Source organism: Mixophyes fleayi, chromosome 6 (genome assembly GCF_038048845.1).
Source record: "Mixophyes fleayi isolate aMixFle1 chromosome 6, aMixFle1.hap1, whole genome shotgun sequence".
In the NCBI taxonomy this organism is placed as follows: Eukaryota; Metazoa; Chordata; class Amphibia; order Anura; family Limnodynastidae; genus Mixophyes; species Mixophyes fleayi.
The window spans coordinates 223962803-223983767 of record NC_134407.1 but is presented as its reverse complement, the minus strand read 5'-3'; the positions used below and the strand labels follow the sequence as shown (position 1 = coordinate 223983767).

The window sequence follows — 20965 nt, the reverse complement described above, 5'->3', positions numbered from 1 at the left end:
GTGCGGTCCACTCGGCTTCCGGTCTGTGCGCTCCACCCGGCTTCCGGTCTGTGCGTTCCACTCGGCTTCCGGTCTGTGCGTTCCATCTGGCTGACAGTTATTGTTTATGTTCGATATCTACTTCCGGGTGACCCTGAATAGGAGGAAGCAGAGAGGAGACATTGTTGTGTCTTTCAGCAGGTAATAATATTATTAATATTATAATGCGATGAGAGCAGTCTCTGGTGTCTGATTATTATTATTATTATTATTATTATAGTACAGGTGGAGCAGTCTCTGGTGTCCTGTTATTATAGTACAGGTGGAGCAGGCTCTGGTGCCCTGTTATTATAGTACAGGAGGAGCAGACTCTGGTGTCCTGTTATTATAGTACAGGTGGAGCAGACTCTGGTGTCCTGTTATTATAGTACAGGTGGAGCAGACTCTGGTGTCCTGCTATTATAGTACAGGTGGGGCAGTCTCTGGTGTCCTGTTATTATAATGTTATATATAAATTGCAGCCAAATAAGATTGTTTTTGCTTTTCCAAACATAATATAACTGTGCTGAAATTTCTATAGAGTGTTATCTGTTCGAAAACCTACCTCATTTATGTGATGCAGAGGACAATATCTTAATGTGTGGCAGATAGCTTAACCTATTGCTGCTGCTAGTGTTGCTGATATCCTTAATATACTCTTTTATTCTTCTCTAAATTTCTGCACAGCTCTGTGTCCACACTAAACACATAGTTTTGTAGTGACCTTAGAATGTTTCCTCCTTTTTAAAGCTGATTCTTCTTGTGATCCTCTCCTTTCACCTGCATATAGGAAGTTGTTAGGAGAGGGGTGGTATTTGTATGATAGAAACTTCTTGTATATTATGCACAAATTACAGTCCCGTATAGGTGCATTTTAATTTAGCTTTTATTTGATGTCTCCCTCAATACGCAGAATTACACAGTGGTGAAGAAGATATCTGGTGATAGTGAGACACCCAGCAGCCATCCCTGTGTGTCAGGAAGATTGAGCAGGACCCAGAGCCCCATCACGGTGTCTCCACCTCACTCACTGATACATGAGAGAGACAATGACCAGAAGATCCTGGAACTGACCAACAAGATCATTCAGCTGCTGACTGGAGAGGTGACTGCTGGGAATGGGGCATTATACAGTAACACCAGGGAATGTGTCTGGGTGATGACCATTGTGTGTGTCAGGTTCCTATAAGGTGGATGATGTCACTGTCTATTTCTCCATGCAGGAGGGGGAGTTTAGAGGTCGTTGTAAGGACATATAATGGAGAATCACCAGCCCCTCACATCACTGGGTAAGAGGAGAATTTCATTTATTGTAAAGGGGAGAACAGTTTTAAGGGCCATCTATATACACAGTATCTGGTCATCACATATAAACAATGTATTTAGTCACTGTGTGTCTCCTACAGATGGATTCTGTAACAGAAATACCCCAGAGAGATGTCCCCGTCCTCTTTATTCACAGGATTGTACAGAGGAAAATCACAGTATCCCACAGGAGTATCAGGTAGATGGGATTTAGGCTCAACGAATCCTAATATACCAATGTGACTTTTCACCATACGATCTGTAGAGTCACTGCGTGTGTCTTATACCTTAATATTCTTCTGTTTAATCTCAATGAAATCTAACATTAGGTTAAAGGTCTGACGGATATTAAGATAGAAGATACAGAGGGAGAAGAAGAGACGTATGTGAGGGGTGATCAGCAATGTAAGGAGGAGGAAATCCCTACAGATATCAGCACAGGTCAGTAATAAACACTTATTACAGAAAAGAGTCACATATTCTCCTTGTTCAGTCACTACAACAATCTCTTATTCTACACCCTCCTCTGTCAGTACAAACTAATGTGGAAAAATATCTGCCCAGTGGTGAAGTCAGGAGCCATCAGCCCCTATTAGACTCCTGCTCTCCTCCTCACATCATATCATTGTGCTACCAGCCCAGAGATCTGTCCAGTCTCCTCCCCACACTCTGGTGATTCTCATACATCAGGAGCCATCAGCCCCTATTAGACTCCTGCTCTCCTCCTCACATCATATCATTGTGCTACCAGCCCAGAGATCTGTCCAGTCTCCTCCCCACTCTCTGGTGATTCTCATACATCAGGAGCCATCAGCCCCTATTAGACTCCTGCTCTCCTCCTCACATCATATCATTGTGCTACCAGCCCAGAGATCTGACCAGTCTCCTCCCCACACTCTGGTGATTCTCATACATCAGGAGCCATCAGCCCCTATTAGACTCCTGCTCTTCTCCTCACATCATATCATTGTGCTACCAGCCCAGAGATCTGACCAGTCTCCTCCCCACACTCTGGTGATTGTCATACATCAGGAGCCATCAGCCCTTATTAGACTCCTGCTCTCCTCCTCACATCATATCATTGTGCTACCAGCCCAGAGATCTGACCAGTCTCCTCCCCACACTCTGGTGATTCTCATACATCAGGAGCCATCAGCCCCTATTAGACTCCTGCTCTCCTCCTCACATATATGAATATAAACCAGATTAACAGGTCCCAATAAACACTGGTTTACCCCTAGACTCCAATAAACTCCCCCCCCCCCCCCCCCCCCCCACTGTCCATGATTAATGCCCAACCAATCCGGATGCGATATAATTGTGTTGGACCACAGGAGTCTGATTCAGAGCAAACAAGTCTGTATTTCCACGATTATAGAATAGGCCAAGCAAAGCAAACAAGTCTGTATTTCCACGATTATAGAATAGGCCAAGCAAAGCAAACAAGTCTGTATTTCCACTATTATAGAATAAGCCAAGCAAAGCAAACAAGGCAGCAATTCCAAGGAAAAATGGTAATCCAGTAGCCACAAAACTCTCAGGCTTTTGTATTTCGTTCTCAACAGTCCACAGAGACTGCGCTAAGGTTGTCAATGATTTGATCACTGCTAAAATTAAAGGCCATTACTCAAGTCTCTTGGATCTCTCTGCTGCATTCGACACTGTTGACCACTCTCTTCTCATGCAAACGCTACAGTCCCTAGGTCTTGAAGACACTGTCCTATCCTGGTTCTCATTCTTCATAATTGCTCTTTCAGTGTTAATTTATAATTTCTCTGGATCCACCTCTGCTTCACTTCCTTTATCAGTCGGAGTACCACAAGGCTCAGTCCTAGGTCCTCTGCTATTCTTTATCTACACCATTTCTCTTGGAAAACTAATAAGCTCCTTTAGATTTCAATATCATCTCTATGCGGATGATACACAGATCTATCTATCCTCTCCTGATTTCTTGCCATCTGTGTAGTCTCGCGTTACTGACTGTCTTTTTGCCATTTCATCTTGGATGTCCTCTTGCCAACTGAAACTCTATTTTTCAAAAACCGAGTTAATAATATTCCCACCCCTAAAACAGAAGCTTCCTGCCTGACATTTCTATTTCTGTTGACAACATGACCATAAATCCCATCTCACATGCTCGCTGCCTAAGTGTGATCCTAGGCAGTAAGCTAGGTGTGACTCAGCACTATCATTTGTTCCCCACATCAATTCTATATTTAAATCATGTTGCATGAATCTAAAAAACATTTCCAGAATACGCACATATCTGACACAAGAAAAAAACTTTCATTCATGCACTCATCATCTCCCGCATTGACTTATAATTCCCCCCTTACTGGTCTTTACCAAATCAGACACTCACCTCTACCATCTATTTTGCATGCAGCAGCTATATTGATTTTTCTTGCGAATTCCTCTGCTCAGCCACTCAGTCAGTCTCAACATTGGTTGCCTGTTTATTACCTAATGCAAAATAAAATACTTCTAACGTATAAGGCCATCAACAAAATTGCACCTACATACATCTCCTTACTTGTCTCAAAATATCTCCCAACTTGACATCTCCATTCTGCACACCATCTGCGTCTCTCATCCACCCTCATTACATGCTCCCGTTCCAAGTTACCAGACTTTTTTTTGGGCTGCACCCGCTTTGTAGAATTCCCTCTATCGCACAATAACACTTTCATTTAGTCTTCAAACCTTCAAGCATTCTCTGAAAACCCACCTTTTCAGACAAGCTTATAATATTCCTCAACCACCCTCTTAACCTCACTAGGTTACCCTATTACCACCTTTTTTTTTTCTTTTATTTATTGAAAGTTTTACAGTACAAACCTAAAAACAAACAAAACATATCATAATATCAGACATCCTAAAGCTAAATACTAGCTAATAAATTGCACATAACCTAAAGAAATAAAGGAAACACAGGGATGCAGCAAATCTTTAGCCAAAAACTTTTGTCTTACAGTTAAAAAGACATGGGCTTGAGAAATTGTCTCTAGTAGTTAGCACTCTAACAATGAAAAAGAACATGTGGACTCAGAACACCCAAAATCGAATAAGAAACAAAACACAGTAAAAAAAGACAAAGGGGATGGCAGCAGACCAGCAACACCCTCATATAGAACATACAAAATCATGGAATTAGAGCTTCACTCATATGGTTCATAGGTGATTCTCGTGTGTAGGTGTAGACTAGCAGATAATGACGGGACATCTCAGGAGAACTTCTCTGAGAAATCGTCTGCTAACGACTGTACCGCATATTTGGATGAGCTCATCTGGCACTTACATTAAACTATTTGTGGATAGCATTTCAAGACTGGTACGTGTATCTCTTATGGCCTACAGCATCATTGACAAACCCAATCCAGTAATGGGAGCTAGGGTCTTCTCGAGCCATTCAGAATCTAGCAATTATAACCTTGGCCAGCACAAATAAATCAGGGACGTATAGGACTGAACATTTATTAAGGAGCAAATCCAGAGCCAGTTCAAACATACAAGTTTTTAGGGAAGAGTAAGGGGATGTCAATTTCCGTATTTTGGATAGCAGACACCACTGCCAAGCAAAACAGCTGAACCCCTGGGCAATCCTAAAGTAAATGCCAGAAAGCAGTCCTGGCACCCATTTGGAAGAGCCGGAGGGGAGAGTAGAATAACCTGTCCAGAGTGTATAATTGAATTTGGCGGTACCTAGTGCAGGAAGTAGCCCCTCTTGCACTGCTCATCGCATTACTCCAGTCCTCATCAAACATGGGTCCAAGGTCTACCTCCCATTTAACTCTAAGGTCCGTTAGGTCATCAAAATTAAAGCATAGGAGAACATTAGCGTATAATATGGATATAGTTTGAGCGGAGTTCACCTGAAGTAGGAAGACTTTTAAGAGAAGGTCGGCTTAAATCTAATGGTGAGTCTCCCAAACTGAGCCTGCAGCAGGGGTGGAGTATAACATTTGTACCCAGCCTATAAACTTGGGGCCAAACCCGAATCTCCTCATGACCTCCCAGAGAAGGCCACACTCCTATGAGTGAAAAGCCTGGGCCACATCCAAGGACACAACCACTGCCTCATCCCCAGGGGCCCTCGGCATCTGAAGGTGGGTAAACAACTGTCTCACATTAATCAAAGTGGACTTCCCTGGTATGAATCCAGTCTGGTCTGGGTGGATTATCTGGGAAATAACGGTTTTGAGGCTTATAGCCAACACCTTAGCGAGGATTTTAACGTCTGGGGACAGAAGGGAAATGAGTTGATGGGACTCTGGCATCAGAGGGTCTTTTCCTGGTTTGGGGATGACCACTATCAAAGCTTCTGACATTCATGGTGGTAAATAATAGCTGTAATAATCACGAAAAAAAAGTCTGCAATTTGCTCACTGTGGAAGTAAGTTGAACACCAGCAGTCTAAAATGGCAAAGATAGTATTATTATGCAATTATGTCCTAGCCAGGTAGTCCATATGGCTACCGCTCTTATTGCCCTGAGCATACATAGCATGCCTGGAGAAAAGGAGCCTACAATTCGATTTATCCAGCAAATGATCTATCCATGCATTTTGAGCATGGAGCCACTGCAGTCGGTCAGATGAGGAGTGAGTGGAGAGGTATGTTCCAGATCCCGACACTCCTGCTCAAGTCTAGACTACCCTTCCATGGAAAACGTCTCACCACTCTATTAATCAAAGTGCTCTTCAGGAATGCCTTAAAGAAATCCTAGAGAACATGAGACTGGACCATGTCCTCATTTACCTCAAAGTACCCCTCCCAGTGTGCCACTAAATCACTCCCCATGTCCATGCGAGTGAGTCAGAACGGGCTGTTTCCAAAACTGAGCCCCAGAGTGTGACGTAAGAGTAACAAAGAGCAGAAGGAGGGGATGGTTATAAATATCCCTAGGCAAGTAAGTTACCTCCCCCACCAAAAGAGTTGCACTGTGTGAAACAAGAGCAAGGTCAATACTGGAGAAAGTGTGGTGTGTCGTAGAATGGCAAGAAAACTGCTCAAAGACTCGGAAAAAAAAGGCTCCATAAATCTACCAACCCCATGTCTGTCAATAATTTAGCAACCTTAACACCTAAGCGCATCTCCCGCCATCTGATCAGACCAACATCAAGTACATTATCAAAATCACCCATACACACTACCAGGGCATGTGGGGAACAGGCAATAAAGGCAGCAGCCTTCTTGAGCACCTCCAAGTTAAATGGTAGAGGGGCGTAATTGGCCAATAGGGTAATGGACAAAGTATCCACCAGGGCCTGGATAAATATTTAACGGCCATAGGGATCAATCTGCGTCTACTCCAGCACAAAACATAGTTGTATTCTAATTAGTACTGAGTCTCCACAAGAGTTAGGGGAATGCACTGCGTGGTAAGCCCATCTGACCCAGGGCTTTTTCAAAGCCAGTACACGACTACCTACAAGATGAGTTTCAACCAGGCACATTATGTTAGGGTTATATTTTTTAACCTGGGCAAGAGTCAAAGCCCTTTTAACAAAACATAGAAATGGTCTCCGTAGTAAGACCCTCCACTCCACCCATACAGGCAAGCACACCAAGCAGAAAACAACAGACATGAACTGAACAGGGCCCAAATCAGAGTCCATAAATGAGTAAATACATGCACAGCTTAGCAGACAGAACCAGAAATTACAAAAAGCTATTATTGGCCGCCATTTCCTCTTCTCTGACCAGAAGTAGACATAAGTTTAAATCTGTAGCACCACAGAAGATAGAAATGAACAAAAATAAAATAAAACTTAACAGCTAAGAGACCCTAGAATACACCATGGTGAGTGGATGTGTGAAAACTGAATGACATCATAACTTTCAACAACCCCTCCCCGTATATATAGACAAAACACTAGTATACCTATAACCCTAACAATCCCAACAGAGGGCTACCTACCACTAGTTTGCAGGAAAGAAATCTCCGGAAATGTAGCATCTACAGATTGCATCGGGCAGCACGGTGGCTCAGTGGTTAGCATTTCTGCCTCACAGCACTGGGGTCATGAGTTCAATTCCCGTCCATGGCCTTATCTGTGTGGAGTTTATATGTTCTCCCTGTATTTACGTGGGTTTCCTCCGGGTGCTCCGGTTTCCTCCCACACTCCAAAAACACACTAGTAGGTTAATTGGCTGCTATTAAATTGACCCTAGTCTGTGTGTGTGTGTTAGGAAAATTAGACTGTAAGCCCCAATGGGGCAGGGACTGATGTGAATGAGTGCTCTCTTCAGCGCTGCGGAATTAGTGGCGCTATATACATAAATGGTGATGGCGATGCATGCTTGACAAGAGTTAGCATTCAGATTGATAGAGCCTATTAAAGATAAACAGTATGATAATACAATAACAAAAGGATCTCTATCCCGCTTGTGCCCCAGCCCTGGGTTCGCCGTCCAGCCAGAGTCCAAGGCCTCCTTAGGTGTAGAGAAAAAGTTTGAACAGGCCATCCGCTATTACTCGAAGTCATGGTTGAAACACCATTTTATAGGGGAGTTACAAGTCTCCAAGTCTCTGCTTTATTTGAGTAAATTGGGCCCTGCTCTTCTGGACCTCGATAGCAAAGTCAGGGAAGACTGATATTATATGATTTTCATACTTGAGGGTCTCTTGAGTTCTAGCCAATTGAAGAACAGTGTCACTGTCCCTATAGTGAAGCAGCTTCGCTATATAAGTACGAGCCGGGGTTCTTGGCTGAGGTGGAAGGCGATGGGCCCTTTCCGCAGCAAAGTTTGAGGTGAAGGCCTGTTTCCCAAACACTTGTGTAAGCCAAGTCTCCAAGAAAGATTCGGGGTTAGAGCCTTATGGACGTTCTGGCAGGCCTGCAAAGCGAAGTTTGTTACTTCTGAGCCGTTCCTCTAAATCAGATATCTTTTGTTTGCACATATTGATTTGGTTGGTAAGTCTGTGTGTCCTTTCATTGGGGCGATGTTGGGCGATAACATCTTTTATTGAAGATATACGATGTTCAGTCTCACCAACTCGCTCCCACATTTTCTGCAGTTCACGACGGATAAGGGAGAGATCAGACTGAACATTTCCAATCCGGTCCATCTCCCGTTTCTTAGAGGAAGTGATAGCTAGGAGAACCTGTTGAATGGAATTAGAATCCTCCGTGGCCACAGTAGCTCTTTCCGCAGACGTTGTGGATGGTCTAGTAGAGCCTTGAGCATCATATGAGTTAAGAACAGAAGAGATACGGGCATATTTTTGCAGCTTTGCAGCTGCAGAGGCTCTATTAGTTTTACCCCTGACTGAATGTAGCCTCCAATTGAATGGTCAAACACACAAGCAGTAGTAAGGTAGACATACAGATCTCTCACCATCACCTTGGGCACCCTCAGAGTATGGAAAGTCACTGCAGAAGAAGAACTGTTATAGAGTCAGAAGCAATATCCCTTAGCCCCACCAGATGGCAGCACTCACACTTAAAAATTGATTTTCAGTGCACTGAAAATGATAAAAAAAAATTGCAGGCCCAGAGCCACAGAATATGTGCAGGAGGCAGGAGGGTCGGATGGTGGAAAATCTCTGAGACAGCTCCGCTTACCTGGACCCTGTGACACAGACAGTCCGCAAGACCAGTGGTGTTTTTCAATCAAGTGCAGCAAGATGGCCAACCCCTTGGCACCTCTCCAGCTGGCTCCATCCCAGAGTGATATGTGAGTGGTTAAAGCAGAGTGGGGGCAGCGCTGGATCTCCGGTCCCCAAGAACAGCCAGAGACCAATGATCTCTGCAATGACAGGACTCACAAGCAGGAAATGTGCCATCTCCGACGAGGCAATGGCGACCATGAGATCAGCAGCAATGCAGACAGCAGAAAGAAATCCAGGCGGCAGACAGAAATGCCGGGTGGCATCGCTCCAGAGCCCTAGCAGGAAATCTCCCAAGCCAGTAGCACCCGTTTCAGGGATAAAGCATCACATCTGGCCATGTTAAAGAAAAATAACTGACTGCTTAATCCTATTCTCCAGGTGACTGCTGGGAAATAACAATATTGGTTACGTCCATTCCTCTCTAGTCCCGTTGCTCATTTTAAAACACTGGTAAAATGGGCCTTGGACAGTCAAACCTCCCCTTTTTTAAGGATATATCATCAAAGTCCGTTATCTATGGCAGGTTTTGGGATTTCTGCAGTCGATGATTTTCTGGATTATATTAGAAAATGGTTAACAAGATTTTGGAGATACTTTTTCAGATAAATAGCCGGAGATGTTCTTAATACACAGTGCCTCCATTGGTAGTAAGGTGGAAGAGTACATGCTTGTATCCAGATACTTCTGTATTTCTAGGGTACTGCACTAAATATTTCCCTTTGCCCTGTTACACTGCAAAGACCCTACAATACAGTGTTTCTTATTTTTAGTAATGTTTTAAATCAAACAGTGAGATGTAGTTAAAATGTTGACACCATAATGTCGACAAGTCATATTGTCAACACACCCAGGGCCTACTCTCACCAAGGAAAACTGTAAATAAAACACACATGTATAACAATTATTTTAATTAAAATAAAAACACCCCTACACTACCCTCGTTCATCTTCTTAGTTTCTCACCTAGATCCATGCTGGTCATCTGTAATAAATCCAGGGATGCTTGTCAAAATAAAAAACCCTGACACATGAGGCAATACTAGCTCCTAAGAGTTCCCAGTGCAAATGAGCTCTTTGCATCTGTAGTCATATATATTACATGGGGATTACCCAGGACTTGAGTCAGATGGAGGCATATTGCGTAGTTCTGGATGGGAGCTCAACCACCCACGTTGGCTTCTACTCAACCTCCTTTAGAAATTTTCAGTCTGCTTATCCTGATACTACAGTATATTTATTTTGCCAACAGGAAACTGTAGAAACCAACAGGATCATCAGCTTCAAATTTGCCCTTACCAATGGTCTTAGCATTGTCTACTGGTAATTTATAGAAATTGGAGGAAGTTATTTTCACTTAATTTTCCTAGCAAGGAAACTGAATACTTTATTTTTCTTTTTGGATTGATTGCCGTGACATATTTTAGGGTTAAATGGACACATGGGAATTTTTCTCCTCTTTTCTTAAAGCAGTAGAAATAATGTCCACCTACACTACTTACACGTATTTTGATGTTTTGGAAGCTGGTGCAGATTGGACAATACTAAGGTTTGAAGAATACTAGGTTAATGTTTATCTTTTTAACACACCAGTTTTTCTGGTTTTCCTGGAGGTATCCTTATGTACCAGTCTGGCATACCCTACTGTATGACGCTGTAGAGCACTGTGGCATGTTACAAATCTACGATAATAATACCCAATTTCTCTGTGAGTACGAATTCACCTAGTCAAATAGATGGTAGAGTAAAACATACTTTTATTGTATATATACACACAGATTAATGGAATTTTATGAACAGGTACCAGTGGGTTTACCTCAGCAAAACCTAATGCACAACAATATCTGAAAGAAGCTTAGTCGTGTTCTCTTGGTGTGCTATCCCTGCTTAACAATCTTCATTCCTCTACCAGTATCGTAGTGACCTTGTCCAATATTTTCATGATTTTGTCAGACTCACAACATGGTGAAGTTCATTGAGCTATAAATTCCAGTCTCCAACACAATCCACGACCAGTCCAACTGGAGCTTAAACCCTCTAATCAGTACTGTCCAAACTGAAGACTCCTGCCAGTGGGGTGAAGCCCATTTTTATTCCTGGTCTTGTTCCCATTGTGGTGTTTCCTCCTGGTGCTATATTGTGCTGACCCGACGGATTGGCACCTACTGATTGATGGGGCTGTCTCTGAGCCTCTCGTAGATCACATAAGCAGCAAGCCTGCTGCTGTTTTTGGATTTGGCAAAAAGTCATGTCATGTTAGCTTTTTGTACATTTATAATTGAGATAAAGGTTTCATAGTTTGCAAATTAAAATTAAACAACTGAACATCTTGAACTCACTAATGGAACAACAACTTGCTCCTCAGTGTACAAATAAGACGTCTATTTATGTACATTTATTTCCAGCAGATGGACGCAAAAGCAGGAAAATCTCAGAGGGATATCTCGTTTTGTCTCCAGATTTTAAAATAGAAGATGACACCATACAAGATTCTCCAAGAGAAAACCCTATTACCCTAAATATACATACAGTACTTCACAGTACAGATATAATATCTGATCCCTCTAATCATGAGGGATGTTCTCTTGATAACTCAGATATTGTTATAGATAGAACAGCTCATACAGGTAATACAGTCTTTCCCTGTTGTGAATGTGGAAAAAGTTTTATATATCAATCAGACTTTGTTAGGCATCAACGAACTCACACAGGAGAGAAACCATTTCCATGTCCTGAGTGTGGGAAATGTTTTACACAGAAAGCATGTCTTATTCTTCATCAGAGAACTCACACAGGTGAGAGACCATTTCCATGTTCTGAGTGTCGGAAATGTTTTACACAGAAAGCATGTCTTATTCTTCATCAGAGAACTCACACAGGTGAAAGACCTTTTCCATGCTTTGAGTGTGGGAAATCTTTTACACAGAAATGTGGTCTCATTAGACATCAGAGAACTCACACAGGTGAGAAGCCATTTCCATGTTCTGAGTGTGGCAAATGTTTTATACAGAAATCAGGTCTTGTTGAACACCAGAGAACTCACACAGGGGAGAAACCATTTTCATGTTTTCAGTGTGGAAAATGTTTTATACAGAGATCAGATCTTGTTAAACATCAGAGAACTCACACAGGTGAGAAACCATTTCCTTGCTCTGAGTGTGGAAAATGTTTTACACGGAAATCAGGTCTTGATGAACACCAGAGAACTCACACAGGGGAGAAACCATTTCCATGTTTTCAGTGTGGCAAATGTTTTATGCAGAAATCAGGTCTTCATAGACATCAGAAAACTCACACAGGTGTAAAATCATTTCCATGATCTGAGTGGGAGAAATATTTGACACATATACAAAATCTTCAACATCTGAGAACTGAACACATGAAAAACAGTTTCCATGTTCTGAAAGGTGTTAGAAATGTTTCACTTGCAAATTAGCTCTTTTTACACATTTGACAAAGGAGAAGGGCCATTTACCTGACCCGATAGACATGAAACAGGGTTGCAGCAATAGTCCAGATATTGTAAAAGATGTTTATGAATGCAAATTATAAAAATACTCAATATTTTTCCAGACTATATACTTATTGCACATGACTGGAGGGCAAGTCAAAGCTCCAGACATACAATATATTAACATGTTATAATTTAGTTATCATCCATAGACATAGGTGGAATGTATGTCATCAACATAAGACTGGGAGAGATTGCTCATGGATGGAACTAATTGCAGTTATGGCATCACATTCCACAGTAATAACAAGACCACATTATTATACCGTGTGACAGGATGGATCACATATGCTACACTGTCTGTTGTGTTGGGGACCAGCTTTCTTTGCCACCGTCCCCTTTCTTTATCCAAAATTGGGCCTCTCTGACCACAGTAGGAGTGGATTGCTGCTACCACTAGGCTCCTTCGCCGGCACCTAGACCCGGTTCTTTCTGGGTAACTTTCGCTGCTAGTGTACCTCTCACTGGGCTCCTGGGCTGATACCTCTGATTTCTTCCTTTACATCAGGGTTGCTGTGGATGGTTCCCCCTGGCCTATCGCATGGGCCAGAGTTGCAAGGTCGTTGGCAGAGCATTAATACTGGAATGCTGAGTCCCAACCTCAGAACAGCCAGAAATTGCCACAGTTAAGTAGGTGTCGGAGCAGGATCTTGAAGCAGTAATGTTTTATTAGTCCTTATAAGAATAGTTACACGCTAGCTTATGGTACTAGCAATCTTTCAAGAGTTACAGATGCAATAATGATACTACATGGTCAAACAGTGCGCTTTTTATACAGATTTACACAGATACCCTGGCAGGAGGTCATCCAGCCTCCTGCCCCTCTAAACAATCCAAGCCGGTTCATGCAGCTTGCACATAAATCAGCCTGGAGGGCTGGTAGTTATTACTGGGAGTTATTTCTACGTAATCCAGCCACAAATAAATTATTTATAAGTTATCCAGCCACACCTCCGCCTTAGGGGTACCAGGGGCACTTCCATACTCCTGGGCAATGTGTGTGGGATAATAATAAAAATAAACAAAATAAAATTGACAGTAATAATAAACCAATAAACCATTTTGTCATTGTGCACTACAGGTCTCAGCATGCCCGGGGCATGCTGGCACTTGGGGAATCACGAGTGCCAGCATGACCTGACACCAGGCTGGAAGCTAGAAGCTGTAGTGCACCAAGAAACATTTAAATAAAACGCACGCACACACACACACACATTCTAAAACGACTTTATGTAAAATAAATAAAAGCCTCTGTAGTACTCGCCTACATCCAGGGTCTTCTGTAATCCATCCAAGTATCCCTGCTATTCCACACCAATAATCCAAAATATATCCAGGGACTTTGAAAAAGACTAGTTTAGCGTCGTCCTCCAGAGGACCCGTGGAAGTATTTTGTTTTTTTATTTGCCAATCCTGGATAGCGTGAATCTTTTTTGGTGTGTTTTTTTTCAAAGCCTCAACTGTTTTTATCAGATTTTATAAAACAACCAGTTACAATCCTGAAAATACATTCAAATTAATACAAGGATTACATATAACAAACTATAAGTAATACCACTAAACCAACCTTCCCACTCAGAAAGCCAATTAGCAGGGTTTAACCAACTGAGCCAATCAGGTCATTGGGCATCTTCTTTAACAGTTCATCCGGAGATATCAGTATAGCAACATACAGAAGTGTTCTATCTGAAGTTAATAATTGGGTAGATCACCAGAAGAGAGCACCTATTCCACTTCCAGGCCACCATTCAGCAATACGAACCAACCTGCAGATAGAGAAATAGACAGGATTATCTGTACCTTCTAGTAACACTAAATATGTATCACATAGACCTGAAGTTACTAATACTCCTATCTTATTTTTCTTTTCTGTCCCTGCCAGTGTCACTCATACTTTACATTCTGTCTGATGTTCACAGGTTTTTACTACTACATAAACCAAATCATGTACCACTACCCAATGTTCTTATAGTTGTTGTCACACTTTTACACAAGGAATATCACTGACTGGTATCAGCGCTACTAACCTGAGAGGCGCGGAGTCTAACACACCACCGGTGTTCACCAGGGACCCCCGCAAGGAGGTTTGGGCTTTGCTGCGTGCGATGTGCAGGTCGCGATTCTCCCAGGAAGTCACCAGTGCAGCGATTAGAGGGTAGTCAGATAGGCCGAGTCGAAACCAAGGAAGCGAGGTACCACGGAGAGTAGGCAAGAGTAGTCAGGGATGGTCCAAAGGTCATAACCAGTGCAGGCAGCGAAGTACAAGGGATATCCGGAAGAGAGGTCAAAACAAGCCAAGGAGTCAAATACACAGGAGGTCAGGAACAGGAATATAAACTAAATGCTGGAGCTGGTTAGAACCAATACTCTGGCACTAGACATGTGTCAGAGGCTGCTTTAAGTACTCTAAGGTGCCTCCTGATTGGGTTAGGGAGATTTAGGCGGTTTAGACATGCTGGCTGCAGACAGGTGAGTAGAGATAGAGTTCTTCTGCTAGGCAGCAGGACGTGGATTGCGGAGAGAAGGTGTCCGGCGCCTGCGGAGACGGCACCTGACAGTTGTCCCTTCTCCAAATACCACCAATGATTAGGGATCAAAGTAACACAATATTCCCTCAATTCATCCAATGTAGCTATTTGTCCCCTGAGCAATGTTCTATCACCTCTGGTACTGGTATAAAATACAGTGAAGATTTCATTTCTAAACTTGTTATCCCTGTTTTTACTTTGTACTTGGGGTCTGGAGTTTCTCTATCTGGGTCTATCACCCATGGGGGAGTGTTTCAAATCTAGCCCACCACCTCAATTTTATGTTTCTGTACTTTCAGTTGTATCTTACTGAAAGTATTGTAGAAGGGGGTGAGGGTATCACAGGGCAGTCATCAATCACTGAAAAGGTGTTTGATCTCCTGTTATCATTTGGTAAACCTTTTGCAATACCTCACATAACAGGACAGAAAGTGAACAGCGACAGCATTACCAATGCAATCCAGGACATCCAAGAAAACTTATTCACGCTGACCATACACCACAATTAGGTGACTGTACATATTGTGCCAGCAACACAACCTATTACAAAAAAAAACAAATTTCCTGAGGAAGCTTCAAAGTTGGAGGTGAAAGTGTTGGAAAATTTTAAACCGGACACCAAAATGACAATAACAACATCAATATTAACGTTTTTTTGCGAACGACTGTGGGTATTAATAACAAGACCCCACCCAGCACACAGACAGCCATAACTACAGAAAAAACTCATACGCAGTATCCCTAAAATACCGATCCGTTCCGAAAATCACGGACACCTGCAGTCAGCGCCCCCGTGTAGAAGGGGAGGTAGAAGGTATTATACAGCATGAGAAACCAAGCTGGCAATCCTCTAGTTTGTGGCAACTCTAAGCATGTAAGTTGCACTTCTGTTGCTTTCATGAGACCTTTACAAGTATGGACAATGCACAGGGCCGGATTAACCCGAGGTCTAACTGGGCTACTTGACAGTTCTCAGCAGCATTATTGATTGGTGCGGGGGCAGGGGCGCCCCCGGCCTGATCAATGCTGCTGAGTCTCTCACTGTAGTCCTTCCGCAGTTCTCAGTAATCTCCTTACTGAGGAGATCTCGTGAGTCTCACTCTCACGAGATCTCAGTAAGGAGCTTACAGAGCACCGTGGAAGGACTACAGTAAAAGGACAACAGAATGAGGAAAGCGCTTTGGGTGGGGGCCGGCGGGCGGCCTCACGGGGGAATGAAGGCCCCCTTAGCCCAGGGGCCTCCATTCCTTTAATCCGGCCCTGACAGTACGAGAGTGTAAAGGAATACTACCTGAGACTTTTTAACCAATGGATATCTTATACCTTTATATCATCTGACAGTAGAAAACAATCTACTTGAGAAGGCTATCACTTATATGTGGATTTAATAAGTACACTTACTGAACTTTAATATCCACCGTCTCCATACTATCTGTTATACATGAGAATGGTTTTTATATGTTTATGAAAGTTCTGCCCGGAACCAATGCAATGAATGTGTGTTTCTAATAAATACTGTTTATATATAGTACTAGGCTTCATATACAATCTGGTATATAAATAGAACACCAAGGACATTACAATATATTACTTAAGCACCAAGGGGTAGTACTTACAATTATAACCTATGATAGGGATCTATCCCCATAGGCAGCATTACTAATATATTACCATCAACACCATTAACATTACCTACAACATAGGACAGCACTGGGTTCACTCTCCACAACCTGCTACACACCAAACTGGTTATATCCAGAACTTGTAACACATTATTGTTTCGTCATCTGTTTGGAAACCACCAATTATATTGTAGCGTTGGTTATAGTCACAATTCAATGTGTTGCACGTTGCACTATATCAGCGAGATTAGTACACATCAATTGTATCACACATCGTACTTATACCCGCTAAGTGAACATTGGAAACAGAGAAAAATTAGGAGTTTAGATAGCGCCTACATTTGAGCAGCTTATATGTGGCCAATTACCAACTGCTTGTTGGCATCAACCACTCATATCCCTCTTTATAAATCTGTTTGAAGACTGACTCTGTCTTCCTCTGAAAATCTTCTCTATCTACAAGATTCTTATTAGATTTCTCTGACTCTCCGAAACTGACTCATAAGTGATGCAGCATGAAACACAGGACTACCAGTGGGCATTGTACTGAGCTAAGTGAAAAGAGCTGCTTTCAATTGGGGCAGGTAGTGGTTAAAAGCTTATTATGCATTACTGAAGTAAATTGAACTACAACAGGACCATCCCATTTAGTTTGCACAGTTTACACACCCTGCTCTGGTAATGGATTTCGTGTAATTCCATTCACACATCCCAACTCAGACAATCTCTGTATTCCTTGTCCCAACTCGTACCATGCATTCATATCAACCACTTCTGCAGGTGTCATATATTTGTGCTATAGAATCTCAATTGAGATGCAGCAATGTGAGATAGTCTGTGAACTGTGCCTTTCTCATGTGTAATCTGACCCTTGGATCATTACACACTGCTCCCAAACTGATAACCTCTCTTTGTGTTACACCATCAGCCCCTAGGTCCCGCAGTCTCAGTACCTATGTCAGCAATCCCTCATTAGGATGTTGTTTATATTTAACCCCAATCTCACTGAGTTCTCCAGCAGAATAACTACGTGTTTCTTCCACCAATCCCTGCTGTACCCTGATCCCTGTGAGTCAGTAATTGTGATCTGTATCTGACACACTAGCAGCATCTGTACCAGTTCTTTGTGTCACCTTCCTCCTTTGTCTGGTAGTATTAATGTTATGCATTTCTCCCCCCACCCCTTTAACTTCAACCTCATCAAATTCACCATCATTTTCTGACCACTTAACAATAGACTCCCAGTCCCCTCGCTGTATCACAGCCCTCACCCTTACACGATCCCCATCGCTGTGTCAGAGTCCTCACCCTTACACGATCCCCATCGCTGTATCACAGTCCTCACCCTTACACGATCCCCATCGCTGTGTCAGAGTCCTCACCCTTACACGATCCCCATCGCTGTATCACAGTCCTCACCCTTACACGATCCCCATCGCTGTGTCAGAGTCCTCACCCTTACACGATCCCCATCGCTGTGTCAGAGTCCTCACCCTTACACGATCACCATCTCTATCAGAGTCCTCACCCTTACACGATCACCATCGCTGTATCACAGTCCTCACCCTTACACGATCACCATCTCTGTATGACAGTCCTCACCCTTACACGATCCCCATCGCTGTATCACAGTCCTCACCCTTACACGATCCCCATCGCTGTATCAGAGTCCTCACTCTTACACGATCACCATCGCTGTATCACAGTCCTCACCCTTACACGATCACCATCTCTGTATCACAGTCCTCACCCTTACACGATCACCATCTCGCACAGTTAGGCGTTTTCTTGTCTGCTGTTTTCTTTTCACAGCATTTATTACATAGGAGGAAAATTGATCCTCAACATCTCCCTTATGGTTCTTCAAGGTAAAAAAGTACGGAGGAGAATTAGCTAAAAACATACTAGTAGGTTATTTGGCTGCTATCAAATTGACCCTAGTCTCTCTCTGTCTGTCTGTATGTATGTTAGGGAATTTAGACTGTAAGCTCCAATGGGGCAGGGACTGACATGAGTAAGTTATCTGTACAGCGCTGCGGAATTAGTGGCGCTATATAAATAGCTGATGATGATGATGATGCTCTGTAACTTGTAAAAGTTCTTTTTCTACCCTTTCTCTACACTTTGTCTCATCTTGTAGCGCTTGCACACAAATCCACCCTGCTTTTGCGGCAGCCATCCGCTCAATGGTATTATATAGAGACAATTCTAAATTCACAGCGACGTGGTGAGGATCTGCCAATTGTTCCAGTACAACATATTTATTACACTTGTGAGGAATGGGAGCCCAGGGTCCTGAACTAGACACCCACGGAGGGAGTGGACTTTCTTTTCCTGATTTTTTTCCACTTAAACACACTAAAATAACAACAGTCTAATACCTGTATGCAGTTTATACAAAATAAACCCCACTAACACAGCATAAATGCTAAGCTGTACAATAAACAATTTCAATAGTAGGAATTTTGTCTGTCATTAATTTCAATGTCACACCCCACTTCTGGTACCAAATGTTACAGGATGGACATTAACTTTCTTGAGTAGGTAGTTAGCTGCGGAATACAATTTGATTGTTGAGGAAGGTCTGGACCTGAGAGCCTCGTTGCTTGATAGCACTAAGCATAATTTGTTGGACAAAGCTTTCTTGACATTCCAACTAAGCCTAAAGCTATCTAGATTGGCTGCCTTATAAAAACCCCATGAGACCAGTTAAAACCAGTTCTTTGCTAGTGTGAAAGAAATAATGATGTCTTTAATTAAGTAATGTAACTTGTATAGAAATATTTGGTATCAGACTGAAATTAGTTAGGATATCTTACTTGCAGAATTGCACAGTTACAGTAATTGTGATTAGAATGACAAGTTCTTCTCTAAGCTGAGAGAAGAACTATAAAACAGATAACCAGGTGTCCATACTACAGGCTACAAGATAAGACAAGTGATCAAGAGCAGATAGTTTGCACAGATGTTTAAAGGACATAGTAAAGAAAAAGGAAATGTGCTAACTATTACACAATGTAAGCATAAAGATAAGTTGAGCATGTAATATTCTTTGTATAAATACTAGTGCTTAAAGCCTCAATAAACAGAGTTGATTTGACAGACGTCTGTGTGACTGATCAGTTAGTTGTCCAGCGCTGACCAAATCAGAAAGGATCTTTATAGCTGACAAAGTCTGGTTCCATTAACAGTAGCCTTATGCTCATCTCTTTGTATTCATGTTATCTACATGAATACAATGTTATCTACATGAGTCAATCCTGTTAACCCTTTCCATCATAGTGACACATTATTATTTCAATAAATAATATCTCTCCTAGATAGCTTTATTATCTTTTTTTTTGTAAAAAAAATTAGTACGTTTACAAATGTGCTTTTCCTACACCAGTTGACCTATCATTGTATGGTTACAAACAAACACCACACATGGACCACCACTCCACCATTACACAATCTATTACAAACACCTTTACACCACTTGCTATAGACTTGACCTATGAGGTTTATTATAAATTACATATCTTAAATTGAATGTAATTGCACAAGTATCATCATCATCATCATTTATTTATATAGCGCCACTAATTCCGCAGCGCTGTACAGAGAACTAACTCACATCAGTCCCTGCCCCATTGGGGCTTAGTCTAAATTCCCTAATATACACACACACACACACACAGACAGACACATACACAGACAGACAGACTAGGGTCAAATTGTTAACAGCCAATTAACCTACCAGTATGTTTTTGGAGTAGCCATTACACTGACATATAACTATTACATAGCCTGTCTTGTACTTTGTAGTATGAAGCATATTACAATCCACATTATTATACACATGAACGCCCAGGAGGTGGAGTGGGCCTTCTCCTGTCCCCCTGCTGCACTTTTCGGGTCATTCCCACCCTACCTTCCCTCTCTTTCTCCTCCTTTGAAGTTCACTCCATCCGTCTCTTCTCTGCCATCCACCTCCGTGTCTCTGTCATCTATTGTTCCCCTAGCCCCACCTCCCTCTTCCTAGATAACTTCGCTGCCTGGCTCCCCCACTACCTTTCGTCCGACCTTCCCTCCATCATACTTGGCGACTACAACATCCCCATTGACAACTGCTCCGACCCTACCACCATCAAGCTTCTCTCCCTCACCTCCTCCTTAGGCCTCTCCCAGTGGACCTCCTCCCCCACCCACCGTCTTGGTGACTCTGTTGACCTTGTCTTCTCTCATCTCTGCGATCTCTCTGATTTCTCCAACTCTCCCTTCCCACTCTCTGACCATCATCTGCTCTCTTTCACTCTGTCCTCCTCCCCTGCTCCTCCCCCGCCGAAAGCCACCCTCACTAGACGCAACCTTGAAGCGATCGACCCCATC

General features: G+C 42.6%; 2 protein-coding genes across 3 annotated transcripts in view; both read left to right on the top strand.

Annotated features, from left to right (window-relative positions):
* LOC142160132 (uncharacterized) overlaps positions 1 to 20965 on the top strand; it is a 187585-nt gene that overhangs the window by 118489 nt on the left and 48131 nt on the right. The gene's annotated exons all lie outside the window — the stretch shown is intronic.
* LOC142160129 (uncharacterized) lies at positions 1047 to 12444 on the top strand. Of its 2 annotated transcripts, none has more exons than XM_075215098.1 (5): positions 1047 to 1123; positions 1242 to 1307; positions 1425 to 1522; positions 1653 to 1764; positions 11342 to 12444. In XM_075215098.1, exons 2-5 carry the CDS (start codon positions 1277 to 1279, stop codon positions 12250 to 12252), a joined length of 1152 nt encoding a protein of 383 aa, XP_075071199.1. In that variant the 5' UTR covers positions 1047 to 1123; positions 1242 to 1276; the 3' UTR covers positions 12253 to 12444. The 2 variants fall into 2 exon arrangements, with proteins under 2 accessions (XP_075071199.1, XP_075071198.1); XM_075215097.1 differs by having other exon boundaries at positions 11339 to 12444.